This window comes from Salarias fasciatus, chromosome 6 (assembly GCF_902148845.1).
Source record: "Salarias fasciatus chromosome 6, fSalaFa1.1, whole genome shotgun sequence".
Classification (NCBI taxonomy): Eukaryota; Metazoa; Chordata; class Actinopteri; order Blenniiformes; family Blenniidae; genus Salarias; species Salarias fasciatus.
In genome coordinates, this window is record NC_043750.1 from 6,430,984 (window position 1) to 6,448,725 (window position 17,742).

The 17,742-nt window shown below is 48.9% G+C and overlaps 2 protein-coding genes across 3 annotated transcripts in view; one reads left to right on the forward strand and one right to left on the reverse strand.

The window, feature by feature from the left end:
• trmt1 (tRNA methyltransferase 1) overlaps positions 1 to 7,934 on the forward strand; it is a 22,240-nt gene extending 14,306 nt beyond the window's left edge. Inside the window, exons 2-16 of one of the 2 annotated variants that reach the window (XM_030094821.1) lie at positions 992 to 1,315; positions 1,718 to 1,925; positions 3,235 to 3,422; positions 3,511 to 3,626; positions 3,759 to 3,871; positions 4,637 to 4,785; positions 4,890 to 4,973; positions 5,204 to 5,273; positions 5,715 to 5,849; positions 5,943 to 6,028; positions 6,105 to 6,213; positions 6,286 to 6,362; positions 6,881 to 7,000; positions 7,271 to 7,385; positions 7,680 to 7,934. In XM_030094821.1, coding sequence (XP_029950681.1) covers positions 1,005 to 1,315; positions 1,718 to 1,925; positions 3,235 to 3,422; positions 3,511 to 3,626; positions 3,759 to 3,871; positions 4,637 to 4,785; positions 4,890 to 4,973; positions 5,204 to 5,273; positions 5,715 to 5,849; positions 5,943 to 6,028; positions 6,105 to 6,213; positions 6,286 to 6,362; positions 6,881 to 7,000; positions 7,271 to 7,385; positions 7,680 to 7,745 — 1,947 coding nt within the window. In that variant the 5' untranslated portion in view covers positions 992 to 1,004 and the 3' untranslated portion in view covers positions 7,746 to 7,934. The remainder of the gene's footprint in view (positions 1 to 991; positions 1,316 to 1,717; positions 1,926 to 3,234; positions 3,423 to 3,510; positions 3,627 to 3,758; positions 3,872 to 4,636; positions 4,786 to 4,889; positions 4,974 to 5,203; positions 5,274 to 5,714; positions 5,850 to 5,942; positions 6,029 to 6,104; positions 6,214 to 6,285; positions 6,363 to 6,880; positions 7,001 to 7,270; positions 7,386 to 7,679) is intronic. The other variant, XM_030094822.1, reaches the window with a different exon arrangement.
• Positions 7,935 to 8,332: 398 nt separating this feature from the next.
• man2b1 (mannosidase, alpha, class 2B, member 1) lies at positions 8,333 to 17,026 on the reverse strand. Its single transcript, XM_030094795.1, has 23 exons — positions 16,897 to 17,026; positions 16,577 to 16,679; positions 15,448 to 15,621; positions 15,172 to 15,365; positions 13,780 to 13,912; positions 13,560 to 13,705; positions 12,781 to 12,980; positions 12,573 to 12,693; positions 12,390 to 12,468; positions 12,169 to 12,278; positions 11,990 to 12,097; positions 11,791 to 11,907; positions 11,513 to 11,695; positions 11,329 to 11,426; positions 11,090 to 11,210; positions 10,855 to 10,973; positions 10,662 to 10,763; positions 10,264 to 10,351; positions 10,112 to 10,192; positions 9,818 to 10,042; positions 9,592 to 9,741; positions 9,422 to 9,524; positions 8,333 to 8,755 (listed from the first exon to the last, which is right to left on the reverse strand). The coding sequence occupies exons 1-23, from the start codon at positions 17,011 to 17,013 to the stop codon at positions 8,652 to 8,654; spliced, it is 2,976 nt and encodes a 991-aa protein (XP_029950655.1). The 5' UTR covers positions 17,014 to 17,026; the 3' UTR covers positions 8,333 to 8,651.
• Positions 17,027 to 17,742: the final 716 nt, after the last annotated feature.

Genomic DNA, 17,742 nt, shown 5'->3' on the forward strand with positions numbered 1-17,742 from the left:
CGCTCAAACTATTTCATTTTAATAGTTGGTGTTGTGCTGAGAAATGCGTTCACTTCGTAATCAAGGATAGGAACCGTTTAAACGCATGCCATTCATAGTTGTTTAGGCTTTTAACTTGTGGTGTTTGACTAAACATCTCGAGGATAAATTATTGTTCTGATTGATGCTTACCTGATGTGGAGAAGCATCAGATCCAGTATTGTTTCAAATTGGGTGTTTTGATAAGCTACGGTGAGTGTGTTCTGCAGATCATCTGTTTAGAGTCGCTTAACACCGTACTAGAACGTAAACAAACACATATAAGCCCAACCTGATTGAAGTTGAGGGAATGAATTGGTTCTAGTTTATCAGAGGTGACTGTCCTGCAAACATGTTACAACTAAACGCGTCAGTCATGAAGTAAATGTGCATTTCTGTTTGATTTAGCTGATGGATGGATTTATACCATTTCAGACTGTGTTTGGGGCTCAAAAGACCTCATAATGATTTGTTGTGGAACCTTTTGATGACCACGACTGATCACATGTCAGCTGCTTTGCTAAACCAGGGAGTTTAAAGTGTTTTATTCCAGCACACACTCCAGTTTAAGACTGATGTTTGCTGCTGTTAAAAAGAAGTGATGAAACACATGAGGGGAATGACTGAAGGGATTTCTTGGGTCAATACTAACCCAAATCTTTGATCATAACCAATCAAAGACTACTGAATCTATTTCTTCAGTCTAACTTAAACTTATTTATCTTAAGCACAAAAATATAATTCTTGAAAGTTGTTTTTCTGCTTCCTATTTCTATGGATGGATTTGACTCTCTTTTTAGTTCATCAGTCCCAAAAAGTGAAATAACTTACAGAAATCAGTAAAAACAGGAATTTCAAATTCTAATAATGCATCAACGGATTTCATAACTGAAAGAGAATAAAGTAATTAAAGCCAGTTCTGTTTGACATCTGGTTGTTTATATGTGTGTCTCTGCTTTGTGTGTGCCTGCAGGCGTTGTGTCTTTATGCTGGTGCAGACGGCCCGTCTGTTGCCCCTCGTCGCCCCCCGTCGCCTCCATCACTCCTGCAGCCGCTCTGCCAGGCGGGTGCTGCAGTGGACCGGTGGCCGATCGGCCGCTGCCAGCAGAGGACTGACATCCATGGACCCCGAGGCCCCCGTCACAGACCCCGCACCCCCAGAGGCCCCGGCGGGCGGCCCCGCTGTGGGGCTTCTACCCGGGGAGACGGTGGTCAAGGAGGGGAAGGCATCGATTTTGTTTCCAAGCGCCAACGAGGTGTTTTACAATCCGGTCCAGGAGTTTAACCGAGATCTGACGTGAGTATGAGTGAAACGGGAGGAGCTGTTACATTAAAATCATTATAGAACTGTGACACGATGAAGAGTAGATCAGATAAGTATCAGTGTGAGCAGAGTCATCGGGTGAATCACAAGTTAAAATTCATCTTAACAGAAAAGTCATTAAAAACTGGGTTTATTTCCACGAAAAGACCGACCAGTGAAGACCTGGTACAGGAGGAAAATAAAAACAATGATCTTGGTGCAAGAATAAGGAGAGGCTGAATCCTTTCAGTTTCTTTCAGCTTCTCTTCCTTCTTATTTATCAGAAGCTTAATATTTTTGAAAAATGTTCTGTAGAAATCCTGAACGGACAGTTTCTCTCTCAGCCCGGCGCCTCCTGGTTTCCCTGAAACGATCTTCCCCGGTTTTCTGTTCCAGATGTGCCGTGATCACAGAGTTCGCCAGAGAAGTGCTGGCCGAGCGCGGCGTCCAGCTGGCGGTGCCGGGGGAGAAGGAGAGGGTGGTGGTGTCGCTGGCGGAGGAGGCCGGGGGGCAGGAGGGGCAGGAGGGGCAGGCAGAGCAGGTGGAGGAGGCCAACGGGGCGGAGGAGCCGGCCGTGGTGGCAGCAGTCGGGGAGAAGTGTGAGGTACGAGAGACTCCATCCAGGTCCCGGTCTGTCATCTCAGCCATCCTCTGTCACTTCCACCCCATTAGCTGCTTTTATCATTTCATCTGTCAATTAAAATTAATTTTGCAAGTACTTTTTTATTGTTGTTGGTCGTTGGCCAATTTATTTTATTTATTTTTTCATAACCAGGGTGAGCGGCCATGAGCATGAGAGGCAGAGAAAAAGAGGCATCGTTCTGTTAATGAGCGTAAAAGAGGGAAAACTCTGTTAAGAGATTCTTTAAAGTTTTACAAACTGACAAAAGGCCGAAGGCTCATTGTCCTCCATGAGGAGGAGTCGAGCTTCACTTCCTGGTTGTGCAGCACGGCGCTCCTGTGCAGGTGTTGATGTGAGCGACTGTTCAGCAGAGACGTTGAGATTCAGACAGAAAAACCGGATCCTGGTTCTGGATCTGGAGGAGTGAAAGTTATCTGAAAGGAATTCTCTGCTGTGGGTTTTTTTATTTACACATCATGAAAACTGAGCTTTCTTCATTCCTGCAACCAGAAGTGGTTTAATGGTTTAGTGATTAGTTAGATTTCAGTTGAGTTAATAGTTCAGTTAATGGTTTCCAGCATTTGCCACATCTCTCATTATTTTCATATTCAGGAAAACCATTGCAGTGAGTTTTATTGAAACTCAAACTTACTTTTAAACAACCCTTCACTTCACTATTTATCTGAAAAGAGCTGTTTTATTTTCTCCAGCCGTTCCTCACATTTTGGCTCCCAGCCTTGTAATTTGACCCCAGCCTCACTGTGCCTGCAGGCAGCTTTGACCATATGAAGGATTTGTTTTTTTTAACTTAAAGCACTTTGATGGAGACATAAAATAAAGAAGTCATCCGTGACGTCCTGAAGCGGCGGCGCCGCTCTTCAGCACTCCGCCAGAGTCGCTGGTTTGATTTCCACGGGGACCTCCCGCTCTAAAAATACACTCGCCGGCCTCCATCTAATGACTTATGTTAATGTGGCCGCCAGGTAATTTCACACTCTTCTGCCCTGCGAGGCTGGCACAAGTGATGGGAGCATTTTCTAAAACTTTAAAGCTAATGTCCAAATTTTTCTCTTGTTATTTTGTCAACCTGGTCGAGTCGTTTGGAGTTTTTATTTCAACTAACTGTCAAGTAATAAGCTGTGTTAGATGTCCTCATACTTGTTATATGAGGGGATTCAACTCTTACTTTAAGCCCTGCGAAGCGTTTTACTCTGTAGTTCGGTGGTTTGTGCGTTTCTGAGGTCTGCCGCCCCCTAGTGGTCATCTCCTCTCCTCTCTCTCCTCCTTCCAGCTCGGCCTTCGCGTCCTGGAGGCTCTGGCGGCGTCGGGGTTGCGGTCGGTGCGTTTCGCCCTGGAGGTCCCCGGCCTGCAAAGCATCACCGCCAACGACTTCTCCGCCAAGGCGGCGGCGCTGATCGGCAGGAACGCCGAGTTCAACGGGGTGGGCCACCTGCTGCGGGCCAGCTGCCGGGACGCCAGGTGGGCTTTCCGGGCGGCGTGAGAGAGGAAGGGGCTCGCCGCCGGGCCCCCTCCTCCTCACTCCGGCCCTGTGTCTTCCGCCGTCCAGCATGCTGATGTACGAGATGCGGGGGAAGAAGGAGCGCTACGACGTGATCGACCTGGACCCGTACGGCAGCCCCGCCTGCTTCCTGGACGCCGCCGTGCAGGCCGTCGGCGAGGGAGGTGAGAGGGCTTCAGTCCCGTTTAAACGAGCTGAGTTTCTCCGGTGGACGGTTAAAGCTGGTTTCCTCTGAGGCGCGAGAGGACGAGAGGACGAGAGGCCTTTGGTCTCACGGCCGGCTGTTTCTCTCTCAGGGCTGCTGTGCATCACGTGCACCGACATGGCGGTGATGGCGGGAAACAGCGGAGAGACCTGCTACAGCAAATACGGCTCCGTCTCCATTAAAGCCAAGTACTGCCATGAGATGGTAACACACACACACACACACACACACACACACACTCTGAGCATTCATGCATGCGGATTAAGACATAATGGAAATGCTGACATGTCCGTTCATGTACTGCTCGAGCATTTTAACAATCTGAGAAAGTCTGTCCCTCTCCCGTGTGTGTGTGTGTGTGTGTGTGTGTGTGTGTGTGTGTGTCATAAACACACTGTAAGGTGTCCCTGGATTTTGCCAGAGGGGGAAAAACCGTCCATGTATAAAAATCCTTCATAATAATGAGTTTTTGTGCTGATCTCTAAATTTCTAAGTGGAAACATGAGTGTAACCTGGTAACCCCCCCCCAAAAAAAAAAAAAACTGAAGAAACTCTGGATTTATTACAATGCTGCCATCTAGTGTCCCAAAGAAGAACAGTTTAAAAAGTCAAACCTCTGTTTAAGATGAATTAGTTGTTAGTTGTTCTCTATTTGTTTCATATATTAATACTATCTAACAGATGTGGTTTAGCTTTATTAATCCCAGAGGAAAGACATGATCATGTTATGAATTTTAACATCTGCACTGGTCTCTTTACTCTCTGGTGAAGATTTTTCTGTTTCCCAGCCCATCAAACCAGTCACCACTTTATGTCGCTCAAATGAGAGAATTTTAGTTTTCTCCTTGTTTTTCAGTTCAGCTTCATTAATACAGTCATTTCTACGTACTTTTATAGAGAAACACCCACCTATGTTACTGCCCCCCCCCCCCTCCCCCCCCCCCCTCCCCCCCCCCCCCCTCCCTCCAGGCCCTTCGGATCATCCTCCACAGTCTGGACCAGCGAGCCGCCGTGTACCAGCGCTACATCCAGCCGCTGCTGTCCGTCAGCGTCGACTTCTACGTCCGGGTGTTTGTTCGCGTCTTCACAGGGCAGGCCACAGTCAAGAACTCAGCCAGGTACGCACGCACGCACGCACGCACGCACACACACACACACACACACACACACACACACACACGCACACACACTTTTGTGTTTATTTTTATTCCTGCTGTTTCAGTAAACAGGCTCTAATCTACAACTGCGTGGGCTGCGGCTCTTTCCACTTGCAGAGGATGGGCAGGAGGACCAGCGATGGGAAACAGTGAGACACACACACAAACACACACACACACACACACACACACACACACACACACACACACACACACGATGGTGCAGACGTTCACACTGCGGACTCAGCTGGGAATATAAGCCTCCTCACACTCTGCGCAGCATGTTGTAAATACTTACAGACTGTGTGTGTGTGTGTGTGTGTGTGTGTGTGTGTGTGTGTGTGTGTGTGTGTGTGTGTGTGTGTGTGTGTGATTCCAGTATGAAGTATTCCGCTGCCACGGGACCCCCGGTGGGACCGGAGTGTGAGCACTGTGGACAGAGACACCAGGTAGTGTCCAGCTGCTGGTTGAAGAGTCTGAGTTGCAGGTTCTGTGGTCGAACTGCAGATGTTGAGTTTTTATCTCTATGCCGTCATTTTGAGGAAAGAGAGCGAGGTGTGAATTTTTGGGCCAAATCGCCCAGATCTACGAGGTCAGAGGAGGGAGAAACTGTGAACTGGTGGCGCTTCCAGGACGTGTTGAACGTCGTCTGGATAGAAACGTTACAGGATGTGTAGATAATAACTCCTCTAGGAAACTTTAGTGTGTTCGGTGTGAAAAGAAAGGGTCTTAACACAGAGCCCTGTGGAACGCCATGACCAGCTTTAATGTCAGTGACAGCTGTTCTGATCATTTATATGACAGCAGCACTGACGTCTCCTGATGTGAACGATATCAAATCGGCTTTGTGTGTCGTTTCTCGCCACTGATGTCTATTGCCTCCTCTCCAGATGGGCGGTCCTCTGTGGGCGGAGCCTATCCACGACTCCGCCTTCGTGCAGAAGGTTCTGTCGGCCGTGTCAGGGAACCCGTCCAGATTCGGGACGTCCAAACGGATCGAGGGCGTGCTCAGCATGGTGACGGAGGTGTGTGTGTGTGTGTGTTTTTGTGGTTTTGTGTTTTTGTGTGTGTGTGTGGCCTTCCTGACTTGATGTTGCTGGATGGTTGGTGTGTTTCAGGAGCTGGAAGACGTCCCTCTTTATTACACTGTGGACAACCTGAGCAGCACCATTCACTGCAACACCCCCCCTCTGCTGCAGTTCAGGTAGACACACACACACACACACACACACACACACACACAGGCCCAGGATCTCGTCTGAATGCCCTCCTCTCTGCAGGTCGGCTCTCCTCCATGCCGGCCACCGGGTTTCTCTCTCTCACGCCTGTAAGAACGCCATCAAGACAGACGCTCCCCCGGCGGCCATCTGGGACGTGATGCGCTGCTGGGTAAACGCTCTGCCGCCGGCTGCTCCTGCAGCGGGACTGTGAGGTGCTGAGCGCAGGACTGTTGTGTTGCAGGAGAAGATGAACCCTGTGAAGAGGGAGAAGCTGTCGGCCACCAGCCCCGCCTTCAGGATCCTGTCCTCCGAGCCCAGGTCCGGCCTCACCTCACACTGCTGCAGCCCAAGAGGCTCAAAACGATCTCACTTAAGGCCCAGCGCTAACTTGGTGCCTGCTGTAATTTGACACCAGCCTCGTCACCTTGCATGCTGCTGCTACGTCTTTAGCTGATTGTTTTTCAAAGTGAGCCTCTGAGACGTGTTCAGCTTCATTATTTTGTTGTTTTTAGCTAAAATGAAAAAGTATCAGAAAGTAACGTCAATCGCTGTGAAATTATTATTTTATTTTTGCCTTGCTGATTTTTCTGGTCTACATCTGTATGACCCTGGCGCTATGGTCTTATTTCTTTGTTGTCCTTTATTTTTGTCTTTATTTGTCTCTTTTGTAATTTGTATTTGTCCTCATGTATTTCTCTCTGTCGTCATTGTCTTCATTTGTTTTGTTTTTTGTCTAATTTTTTGTATATTTTCTTTCTTTCTTTGGTTTTCCTTGTGTTTCTTTGTTGTTGTTTGTCTTTCTTTGTGTTTATCTGCCTCTCCCTGTGCGTCCGCAGCCTGCAGGCCTGCTTCACGGTCAGGCCGGACGCCAACCCTCAGTCTCGAAAACGCCACCTGACCCGCTTCCAGGAGAATCCTCAGGCCTTCTGGGGCCCCAAAGCTCGAGCCAAATCCGGGTCGGTTTAGTGTTCATTACGTTCAGTAATTGATCTAATTCATTCTCATTTTTCGTCATTTATATAGTTTGGATGTTGGTCAAAGCGAATCTTTTTTCACTTTTTGAGTGAAGCAAACCACCAGTGATCAGAACATCATCTCCTTTATAAAACACTCTAATGGAAACTGGCTTTACTTCTAGCAGTGTTTTAGTTTTACTCCATAAATACTGGATTCTGAAGTAAGTTGAAATAATAGTTTGACTTCTATTTTGTTTTTTTTTTTTTCAGTGGCGGCATCGCTTCAGACCTGCAGGACAAGAGGAAGAAGTTCCAGAACAAGAGGAAGAACCAGACCAGCGACTCGTCTCAGCTGAAGAGCTTCCCCTGCAAGAAGTTCAGACAGGTCAGTTGAAACACCCACCAGACTCCTCCTCATCTTCCTCCTCGGAAACTGGATCATAAGGTCACCATCCTGCTGCATGCAGACATGAAAACACACACACACACAGTCCTGGGTTCGTTGATGAAGCATCAGTGGAGGTGAAAAGGTGTTGATCTGCACCTCAGAAAAATCTGGAGTGCAGCAGATAAAGAGTTAAAGCTGCTTTTAGTGATCATGATGGTTCATTCTGCCGTTTTTCTTAAACACTGAATAACTCTCCTGATTCCTGGTGTGTGTGTGTGTCCCCCCTCTCAGGGGTCGTGCTCCCATGGAGACTCCTGCTGCTACTCCCACGAGCCGGAGGAGCAGAAGACGGACTAATCCCTCCTCCTCCTCCTCTTTTCTTTTATTTTGTGTTTTACCGACCCAGTGAAGGGCTCAGGAAGTCTGCATTTGCTCGAGAACAGTTTGAAGAAATACTTCGTGTACATAAAATCTCCATTTTTTCTGCCAAAGGTTGTTTTTTTTTTGACTTGGAAAATCCATCAATAAAGTCCTTATTGTGACTTTTGATCAAGTTCTGCTCGTTTTATTTAAAATACAGTCGAGACTGATTTTTATAAAAACCTGGTTTGGTTTTTAGTATTTGATTAAGAAAAGACAAAGCATATTTTGATTCAACTGGTCATTTGTCTTTAAATATGAGGAATAATTTCAGAAAATTCAAACCATAATGACTTTTCAGTTTGGAAGATTTTAATTAAAACTCAAAATGTTGAGATCTTAATTTCTTCAACCATTTGACTGAAACGTAGATTTTTACGCATTTAGTCTTTCTAAAATGAACACTCTTCAACCTGACACTGGAATTCCAAACAGAAGCAGCTTTCTGTTCAATCTCTTGTTGGGTTCAGCGGATTGTAGATTCCTGCCTACAGAGTTGGTGTGGTTGAAAAACTCAAACAGAACAAAGTAAAGAAAAACAGATTTTAATGTCAGCTGCTTGGCGATCAGTAGAAAAATCACTCTAAAAGTTCATTTATTTACAGATTGGCAGGAAGACAGAAGTCCCACTTATTGCACACGAGGCAGACAGAACGTGTTGGCACCACAAACAGGAGCTGTGTGTGTGTGTGTGTGTGTGTGTGTGTGTGTGTGTGTGTGTGTTTAAAAAGGCTAAAAATATCCACAAAGATGTCTTTGTGAAACGGGACGCTAAAAGGAAATCGTGATTTTCTGTCTGAATTTTCTTCACTCTTCAGTTTCATCTGTTCGATCGCTGACGGTTTATCTGAGGCGGACTCTGAGGACGAAGGTCCGGATCTCCATGGGCTTCAGGGTCACCTCCCAGCTGGGGGGGTCTTCCAGCGGCTTCAGCAGGGGGCGCTCCTCTGGAAGGAAAACACAGGCACACTGTGAAATCTGAGACTCAAACACAATTAGTTTTAGACGAAAGAGTTCAGGTGAAAACAGAAAACCTCTGATGCATTCTGGGTGTCTGTTTCTATGACAACAGGACCTCAGTACAGGCCGGACTGGACCCAGTTCTGGCTCCTGGGCCTTATGTTTGTGGTTTCTTTCTGTACCTGCCAACAAAACGAACCTGGATGAAGTTCTGGAGCGGCTTCAGCTCCATCAGCGACGGACTTCCAGAGAAAAACATGTTCATTTCGCAGCTCTTTCTTCATTTACTGATGCCATAGTTGGACTGGTGTCAAACATAGAGCCTGTGGGCCAAAAACAGGCCATCTGCAGGCCTGGTTTGGCCCATGATAAAAAGCCCATGAAAAAAACTTTTGATTTAAAAAAAAAAAGTAACTACTGTCTGTTTTCTTCAGGGCGTATCACACTGATTACGCCAACTGAAGAGATGAGTGAGGCGACGCTGAGAGTGGGAAGCAGCATCAAATCACTGAATTAATGCGAACACAGACTTTAAATTCCACATTCCGAGGACGAGGCTCCGTGTGTTTCTGTAGCATCCTTGTTGAATTCTCTCTTACTTTTCTCCAGTTATTTTCAGAAACTGTGGCGCTGCGAGCCGAGCGGTTCTCTACCTTCCTCAGGCCTCCACTGGAAGCGCTGCATCTCGTCCTTCCACTGATTGGCCGACAGGTTGAGCTCGGACACGCCCAGAACGTCCATGGTGGCAAACAGCTTCTGCAGGGAGGGAGCGGCCGGTGAGGGAGGAGCGATGAGGAGTTTATCTTTAGAGAGCGGCTCAGACCTGCAGGCTGACGGTGACCGGCTGCGAGCCGACGTCGCTCTCCCAGCTCTGGAACTGATGCTCCAGCCGCAGCAGCACCGAGTCGCCGTCCCAGCGGCTGAGCGTCAGCAGGTGGACAGCAGGGGGCAGCGCGGCCTGCAGCCCGGAGAACTGTCGGGACGGTTCAGAGTGTGAATAAAACGCCGCGTGACCTCCCGTTAATGTCATGAAGCCGCTCCTCACGCACCTCCAGCTGGGTGTCGGGCTTCGGCGCCCCCTCGGTGAAGGTCAGCAGCGGCTGCAGCACCTCCTGCTGCGCCAGGGGGCGGTGCGTGTCGGCGGCGGCGGCCGGCCGGTCCAGGGTCAGCAGGAGGCGGCCGCGGACCACCAGCCCGTCGGGGAAGACGTGCGAGGTCTCGTTGAGCGGCTCGCCCACGCCGCGCACGTCGTCGTAGAGCAGCCGGCGGTGCAGCTGAGGGGCGGAGGAACCGTTAGCTCCGCCTCCTCACCCGGCGAAGCCGGGGCGCCGGGGGCGACTCACCATGATCTCCAGGGAGCCGTTGCGGATGCTTCCCCCGCCCTGGGAGCGGTCGGTCACCACCGTCAGCTGGTCCTCGTCGTCCTGGAGACCGGGGTTCACGCCAGTTCAGACCGGAGCGGATCGACGTCCGCCGGCAGCAGAGACTCGCTCACCTTGATGAACGCCCGGGAGTTGATGGGGTAGTAGTTCCCGGCGACGGGCTCCGACTGCCGCAGCTTCCAGGTGGGCCGGAAGTCTTTCCTGGAGAGAGAAACGCACAAAAAACACAGATTAGGAAAGAAAATCAGTCAAACTAAACCGTCTTCGGCTGGTGAAAACAGAAAACGAAAGATTTAGCATCTATAAATGAAAGTTTACACAGAATTTCAGAGTTTGTGTTTTTAAATCAAGTTTTGACATCCCTATAATAAAAATTGGAAAAATTAAATAATGAAATTTAAAAAAAAATTTTTTTTGACTTTTGATAATTGTACTTTGTGGTTTGTTGGGCCGCTTTTGGCCCACGGGCCTCATGTTTGACGCCCCTGAGGAGAGATTTCCTGCAGCTTACTTCCTCTGCAGCACCTCCCTGCCGTTGGAGTCGGTGTAGAAAACGCCGCCGGTCTGGATGCTGGAGTCCAGCCGGGTGATCACCTCCTTCCCCAGGTCGTCCCTGACCAGAGAACATCACGGCTGTCAGTCCTCCGTTCAGACGGGACACAGAAAACACACACACACACACACACACACACACTCCGACTCACTGGATGGGCAGCGGTCCCACCGTCCACTCCAGCTCTAGAGCTCTGCTGTCGGCGTACAGACGCACCACCTGGGACACCCAGGGCGAGAACCACTGCCGGACCTCCTGCACCACCGAGCCCTGAACACACAGCCCAGACCCTCAGAACACACACCGTCACAGTCATTCAGGAAAACGCCCCGCGCTCTGAGATACACCCATCATCATCATCATCATCATCATCATCTCATCTGGACCTGGACGATCTCCGTCTTGGCCGTCTTGCTGATGAGGAAGGGGGTGGAGGAGTTGGGTCTGAAGATGTAGGCTCCAGACGGCTGGTCGCTGGCCGAGTTGTTCCCGTCGCTGGCGTTGTACCTGCAGCGAGTCGGCAGGATGAGTGAGTGAGTGGAGGTTTTCTTTTCAGTTCATTTCCTAAGTTTTCTTGCATTCCAGCAGGTGCACTGGTTGTGAAGCGTGTGTGAGCGGCACACACCAGTAGAAGTTCTGCGTCAGCTGGACGGTCTGGTTGGTCTCCAGGTTGCTGAAGCTGCTCAGGAGTCCGGTCTCGGGGTCAAAGGTGGCTTTTAGGAACTGAAACACATTCAGACTTTTCAATCAGGAGCACAAAACAGAAGAAATTAAACGATGAAGCGTTCCAGACACGCTGCTGTCCGGACCTTGTTCTGGATCGAGGCGGCCGCTCGCCGCTGCACCGCCGCTGCCGGAGCTCCAGCCGTCCGCAGGGTGACGGAGTAGGTGGTGTAGCCCAGCGGAGGGGCCCGGACCTGGAAGACCAGCTCGTTGACGGCGAAGCCTCGGCTCCTCCTCACCTCCCGAGTGGCTCTGGACACGGGAAGCACCTGGAGCGGCGCAAACACGACGCTGCTGATCATTTCCACCATCCCTAAAAGTCCGAAGCTTTCTTCCCGAACATCAGCTGCCAGGCTCCTCCCACCTGGCTGTCCACCGGTCTGCCGCCGGCGTCCGAGACGAGGTATGCCGTGCCGTTGACCGGCAGCCTGACGGGCCAGACGACGGGCCGAGCCAGAGGGTTGTAGACGCTGACGGAGAACTGAGTCACAGAGACGGAGACCGGGTCAGAAGCCAGCTGGCGGCGGCGGCGGCGGCGGCGTTCTGTCGGGGCCGAGCGTCACCTGCTTGCTGGACTCGCTGATCGGACACACGCTGATGTTCAGGCCGTCGCAGTAGAAGCGCTCCGCCATGGAGCCGCTGAGCGCCGCCAGAGCGTTACTGACCACCACCTGCGGACGAGACGGCCGGTCAGTCGCTCCGCCGCCTCGCGCCGCGGCCGGCGCCCGGAGGGCGGACCTACCTGGCAGCGCCGCCAGCCGTCGGCCAGCCGCCGGGCGTAGTCGTTGGCCACGTGCTGCTTCTCGGTGCCCGACACGGCGTCGTGGTGCTGAGCCACCGCCATGGCTCGCTCTGCACGGACAGGACGTCGGTCAAACAGTCAGGATTTATCAGAACACGACAGACAGACGGCCGCTTGTCGCGTCAACAACAACAACCCGGTCGATATCGTGTGAGGCTCACGCAGCGTCAGACTGTCGTCCTGTCCAAAGGGCCCCGTGCTGGAGAACGGGCCCCCGAGGACCTCCAGCTGTTTACAGGTCTGAAAGTTCAAGACGAGAGAAACACAGAACGATGCCGCCGTTACCGATTAGAAGAAAAACCGCTGAGGACGCTGGTGATTGGTCGGTCTGTGTCTGCGCTCACCTGCAGGTTGCCGTTGCTGATCCTCTCGTAGCGCTTCAGCGCCGGCCGGCTGGTGAAGTATCCGGTCCAGAAGTCGTGGGCGTCGTCTGCGTACGGGAAGAAGTCGTCCGTCTTCAAAGCCCTGTGAGGAAAAAAAAAATAACCGACGCTGAAACACACAAGGCGCCCCGGCGAGCCGCGTCCCGGCGGGGGTCAGAGGTCGTGTTACCAGGACAGGTTGGCCCGGTGCAGCTCCTGCAGGTAGCAGGACGGCGTGGAGTACAGCACGTTGACCCGGCCGCCGCTCGCCTGCCTGGCGTTCACGTAGCGGATCAGCTTGTCCAGGTTCTTGTACCACAGGTTGGCGTTTTCGTACTGGAAGTCTGAGCCCATGGTCATGATGATGTGGTTGGTTTTATAGACCTTGGACTGAAAGCAAGGAGGAAAAGCAACCTCAGAGATTAATATCAATAGAAATCAACCTCGTTTATGGGATTTTAGGGATCAATCTGATAAAACGGTTATTGGATGGATGGTTCAGAGCGTTACTGAATCAACAGGAGGAGCAAGAATTCACTGAATTTCTGTTAGAGGCTAAAAATATAAAGAATAAATTCAGTCTTATTAGGAGATCAACATGTAGAAAAAGACTGAAGTGTGCATCATACTGCACTAATTTAATATTTATATTGGAGAGAAAAGTAGGTTTAACATGATTAATCTCAAAAATAAATTGGGAAGTAAGATGTTTTTATGTTACTGGGATTTAAACATGTAGTAAAATACATGTTTCCAACTGCCACTGTTTTAATGTTTAAACGTTAAAGTTAAACTGAATTAATAATGACAAATAAACATATAAATTAAAAAAAAATGTAATGCAACATCAACAAGCACTGGGCGTGGTTTCAATATAAGAAGTGGGATGAATAATGTCCGGGAGCGTCCCAGGCGGCCCCCCCCAGGCGGCCCCCCCCAGGCGGCCCCCCAGGCCTGGAGGCCACACACCTGGCTGTTGGCGATGTTGAGGAAGCGCTGCACCACGTCGTTGACGTTGTAGTCCTCCAGGTCGGGGTCGTCCCGGATCGGGGGGTCGTCGCAGGACTGGTCCCAGCAGAAGCCCTCGGGGGGGTTGTAGCCGTTGGGCAGGATCCCTGCGTGGGGGAGGGGGAGGGGGGGGTGAGGAGGTTTATCTCGGGGGGGGGGGGTTGCTGGGATCTGGGTTTACCGGTGAAGAGGTCGGCCAGCGGGGGGGTCAGGCTGTCCGACGCCCTCCACAGCAGCTCCTGCTCCCGGGCCAGCATGCGGCGAGCGCGGTCCTGGTAATCCACCCGGCCGAAGAAGAAGCCGTCGAACCCCATCTGCAGCCGGAAAGACATCGGATCAAAACACGGCTTTCTGCTCCTGACAGCGACGCTTCAGACGCCGTTTACAATCCAAACATATCGATCCAAAAATGTCTATTTTAACATGGAAATTCTGTTTTATGTCTGGTTTTCAGTATTTTTCCACTTTAAGTTCATTTCTACTGGTAAAATCTCTCCATCTGTCCTAAATTACACCTACTGGGTTTCAGACACAGACTTCCACATTTTACTCCCACTTTCATATTACATTCAGTTTTCTGATTGACACCTGCTGAACTTTTTCTCATGTTTAACTCCTGGACATGAGATTCCATTCAGTAAGAAAGAAAAAAAAAACAACAGAAAGAGACAAAGCAAAGCTGAATGAATTCATAAAAATCAGGATTTTTCATAGTCATATTAAAATAATTCTCCTTTCTTTCAAACATTACTAATGGATCATAACATTAATATTTACAGATCATAAACTTAAAACAAGATTAAAAAAAGAGCTGCTTTTGAATTTTAACTGTCTCTTCTATTGATGTCCCACTTTAGGCAAGGTGTGAACAGTACTGACTGAGTTACACAAAATCCACTTCAGGAAAAAAAGGAAGCCAACTGCAGTTAATTCTTTCATCTAACTTTAATTCATTTATTGGTGTGTCTTTAAATTTTGAGTATATATTTTTAATTATTTATTGAAATTTTCATTAATTATTTTCATTATTTCTATATTTGGTATTATTTTAATTAATTTATTATACTTATCTTATTTAATTATTTGATTTTTATGCATTCATTCACAAAATGCAGAAAATTATTAAGTTGAACATTTTGATATTTGACATTTTTATAAAATTCATCTTATGATTAATTTCTTCTAGTTATACATTTAAAAAAAATTTTTGTTACATTAAGCACAACATAAAATACAAATGTTATTTAAAATATCTGGATATAAATTTATTATATTAAAAAATAAAGAGCACATATGGGGACAGTTATAAAAACTAATTATTTATTTATTTATTTATTATATATTACCAAACTTCTTTTTTATGTATTTAACAGTCTTTTTAAGCAGCAAACAAAATACTGAAGCCTGAAGCATTGATCTGTAAAAGAGAAGAACTACAGCTTATCTGCAGATTTTGATGCTGCTGAGCGACTTTAAAACCTTCAGAACTTGGTGAAATGCGCTGCAGCTCGGATAAACGAGCAGTCAGGAGGATTCTGGTCCAGTTAATCCTGGTTTCGTCTCCTGAGCCCACCTGTGCGAACATGGAGGCGTGTTCCCGGGCGTGGCCGAAGGGGTCGATGTGCCAGGCGACGCGGGGTCGCCCGCACGGCCCGAAGGTGTCGTTGAGGAACCTCAGGCCCATGGTCATCTGGTCGATGACGGCGCTGTAGTGCGTGGTGGCCTCGTCGCTCATGCACCAGCCGCCATTCACAAACTCCAGACGGCCTGAGCGGAGCGGGAAGAGGAAGATTTCAAAGCCTGAACCCGTCGATCTGAACGCGGCCGTTTCCTTCCAGCTCACGCACACCTTCGTTGACCAGCTGCTTGACCGTCTCCTGCATGGCGGGGCTCTGCTGCTTCCACCAGCGGAAGAAGAACGCCGTCTCCACGTAGATGAAGCGCCGGTCGGGGTTCTTCAGCAGCTGGTCCACCACCGAGTCCAGGATGTACTGGACGCCGGCGTGCTGGATGTCGTTACGATCTGGTCAGAGCGAGAAGAGAAACCACGAAGAGACGTGAAGCTGCAGCTAAAAACACGAATCCAAACAGGAAAATGACATATGTAAGATATGAGGCCTTCTGATGGACGCCACACAGGTCAAACACGCTGGGACGGGTTCTTATTGTGAAATATTGATTACGTAATGAGACACTGGAGACGAGCATGTGACGATCAGCACAAACACACCATTAAAAGCATACAGCCGCTACAACCACATCAATAAACACACTGCACAGAAGCAGTCTGGGTAAACACCAAAGGGGTAAAAAAGTTGTCTTTTTAATCTAAACGCAGCTTCCAATAACTTTCGAAAACAACTGCAGACTTTGGAGCTGCAACAACAACAACAGCAGCTGACCTGCTGTCGCTCAAAAGTTTTATCAGGAGACGAGCTGTTGGCAAAACTCCAAATCCATCCAGACAACGAGGTGAAAGCAGAGAAACAGAGAGGAGAAAACAAGTGTGTGTTCATGTAGAAATCACTAATAAGGCATTTATGAGTCTATTACAGTATAATACGACATGTATATGAAGGACTGGGACGAGGCTTCAAACGAGAACCGAGTGAAAGAATAAATAGAGAAAACAGGAAGATACAGAATACGATCATCCTCCACAAGACAAATGGAAAGTGAAAGACAACAACAACAACATAAAATGGCCCAAGTTTAATGAGACAAACTACAAAAATAAGAAAAAAATGATGCGAACGAAAAACAAATGAGCAGAAACAGATTCAGCACTGGAGCGAAGGAGAGGAAGAACATGCAAACAAACAGAAACTGGATAATAAAGGAGTGAAATGATGTGACTGACATGACAGAGACGGAATGATGGGGGGGGGGGGGGGGGGGGGGGGCACAAACAGAATGACACAACAACTGTGTGTGTGTGTGTGTGTGTGTGTGGGTGGGTGAGAGAGAGAGAGACAGACCTCCATAGTAGTACTGGTCCACAGTCTTCAGCCAGCCCACATCATCGTGTGTGTGAGGAACCAGGTGGACGTTCAGCATGTCGGGCTTGGTGGGGTGACATGACTACACACACACACACACACACACACACACACACACACACACACACACACACACACACACACACACACACACACACACACACTTTACTTCACTACACTACTCCTACCGGGAGCAGAGACGCGTTATGAGCAGAAACACTCCAGCTTCCTGGTGTTTCTAGAAGCGTCTAAAAGCGTCCAGACTCTTTCACTTCCGGTGAGTTCAGAGTTTTGCTCACCTCGTATCCGCACGAGACTCCCGCGCTTTTCTCCGGGCCGAGGGGGAAAGCAGAGAGTCCGCCGAGGAGGAAGAGGAGCGGCACTGCGGTAGAGAGATGTTGCCTGTCGGCCGCCATGGTGGAAACTTTCCCTTCTGTCATGTGACTTCTGTTTATGTCGCTCCTGTCACGTGACCGCGCCTCGCGCTGGGCGGAACCAACGGGAAGAGGAGAAAGGGGGAAGTTTTCCCTGAGTTCCGACTGTCAGGACAAACCCAGCTCAGCACCGAGACTGCCTCTCAGTTACTCAGTTTTTCTCAATATTCTATTCATATTCAGAGGTTTTTGGTGCAGAGGCGGAGTTTGAAAGGTAGAAAAAAGAAATATGAAAATAACAAGACTGTGTGACCATGAGACCATGTCAAGACCAGGATCTTGAAAATGTGATCTCAAGACCAGAGGCGGAGCATGGGTCTCACTACAGAGGGGGCGGAGCATTCTCGACGGGCCCTTATGATAGTAATTTTCCCATTCAAACAATCCCTCATGCTACCATCAAACAACACACTAATGCTCACTTTTATCGAGCCAAGCAAACCTATATGCCTCAGAAAGCAGGATAAAGTCACAAACCAGTTCACAACCTTGTTCTGAAGAACAAATACACATACGCGCGCGCGCACACACACACACACACACACACACACACACACACACACACACACACACACACACAGACAACTGAAGCCTGACAGGTGTCACTCTCAGAGCGTCCGCTGTCCATGGTGCTGAAAGCTCAGATAAAAAGTCACTGGCTACATCTGGACCATCGTTGACCATCATATACTATATATATATATATATATA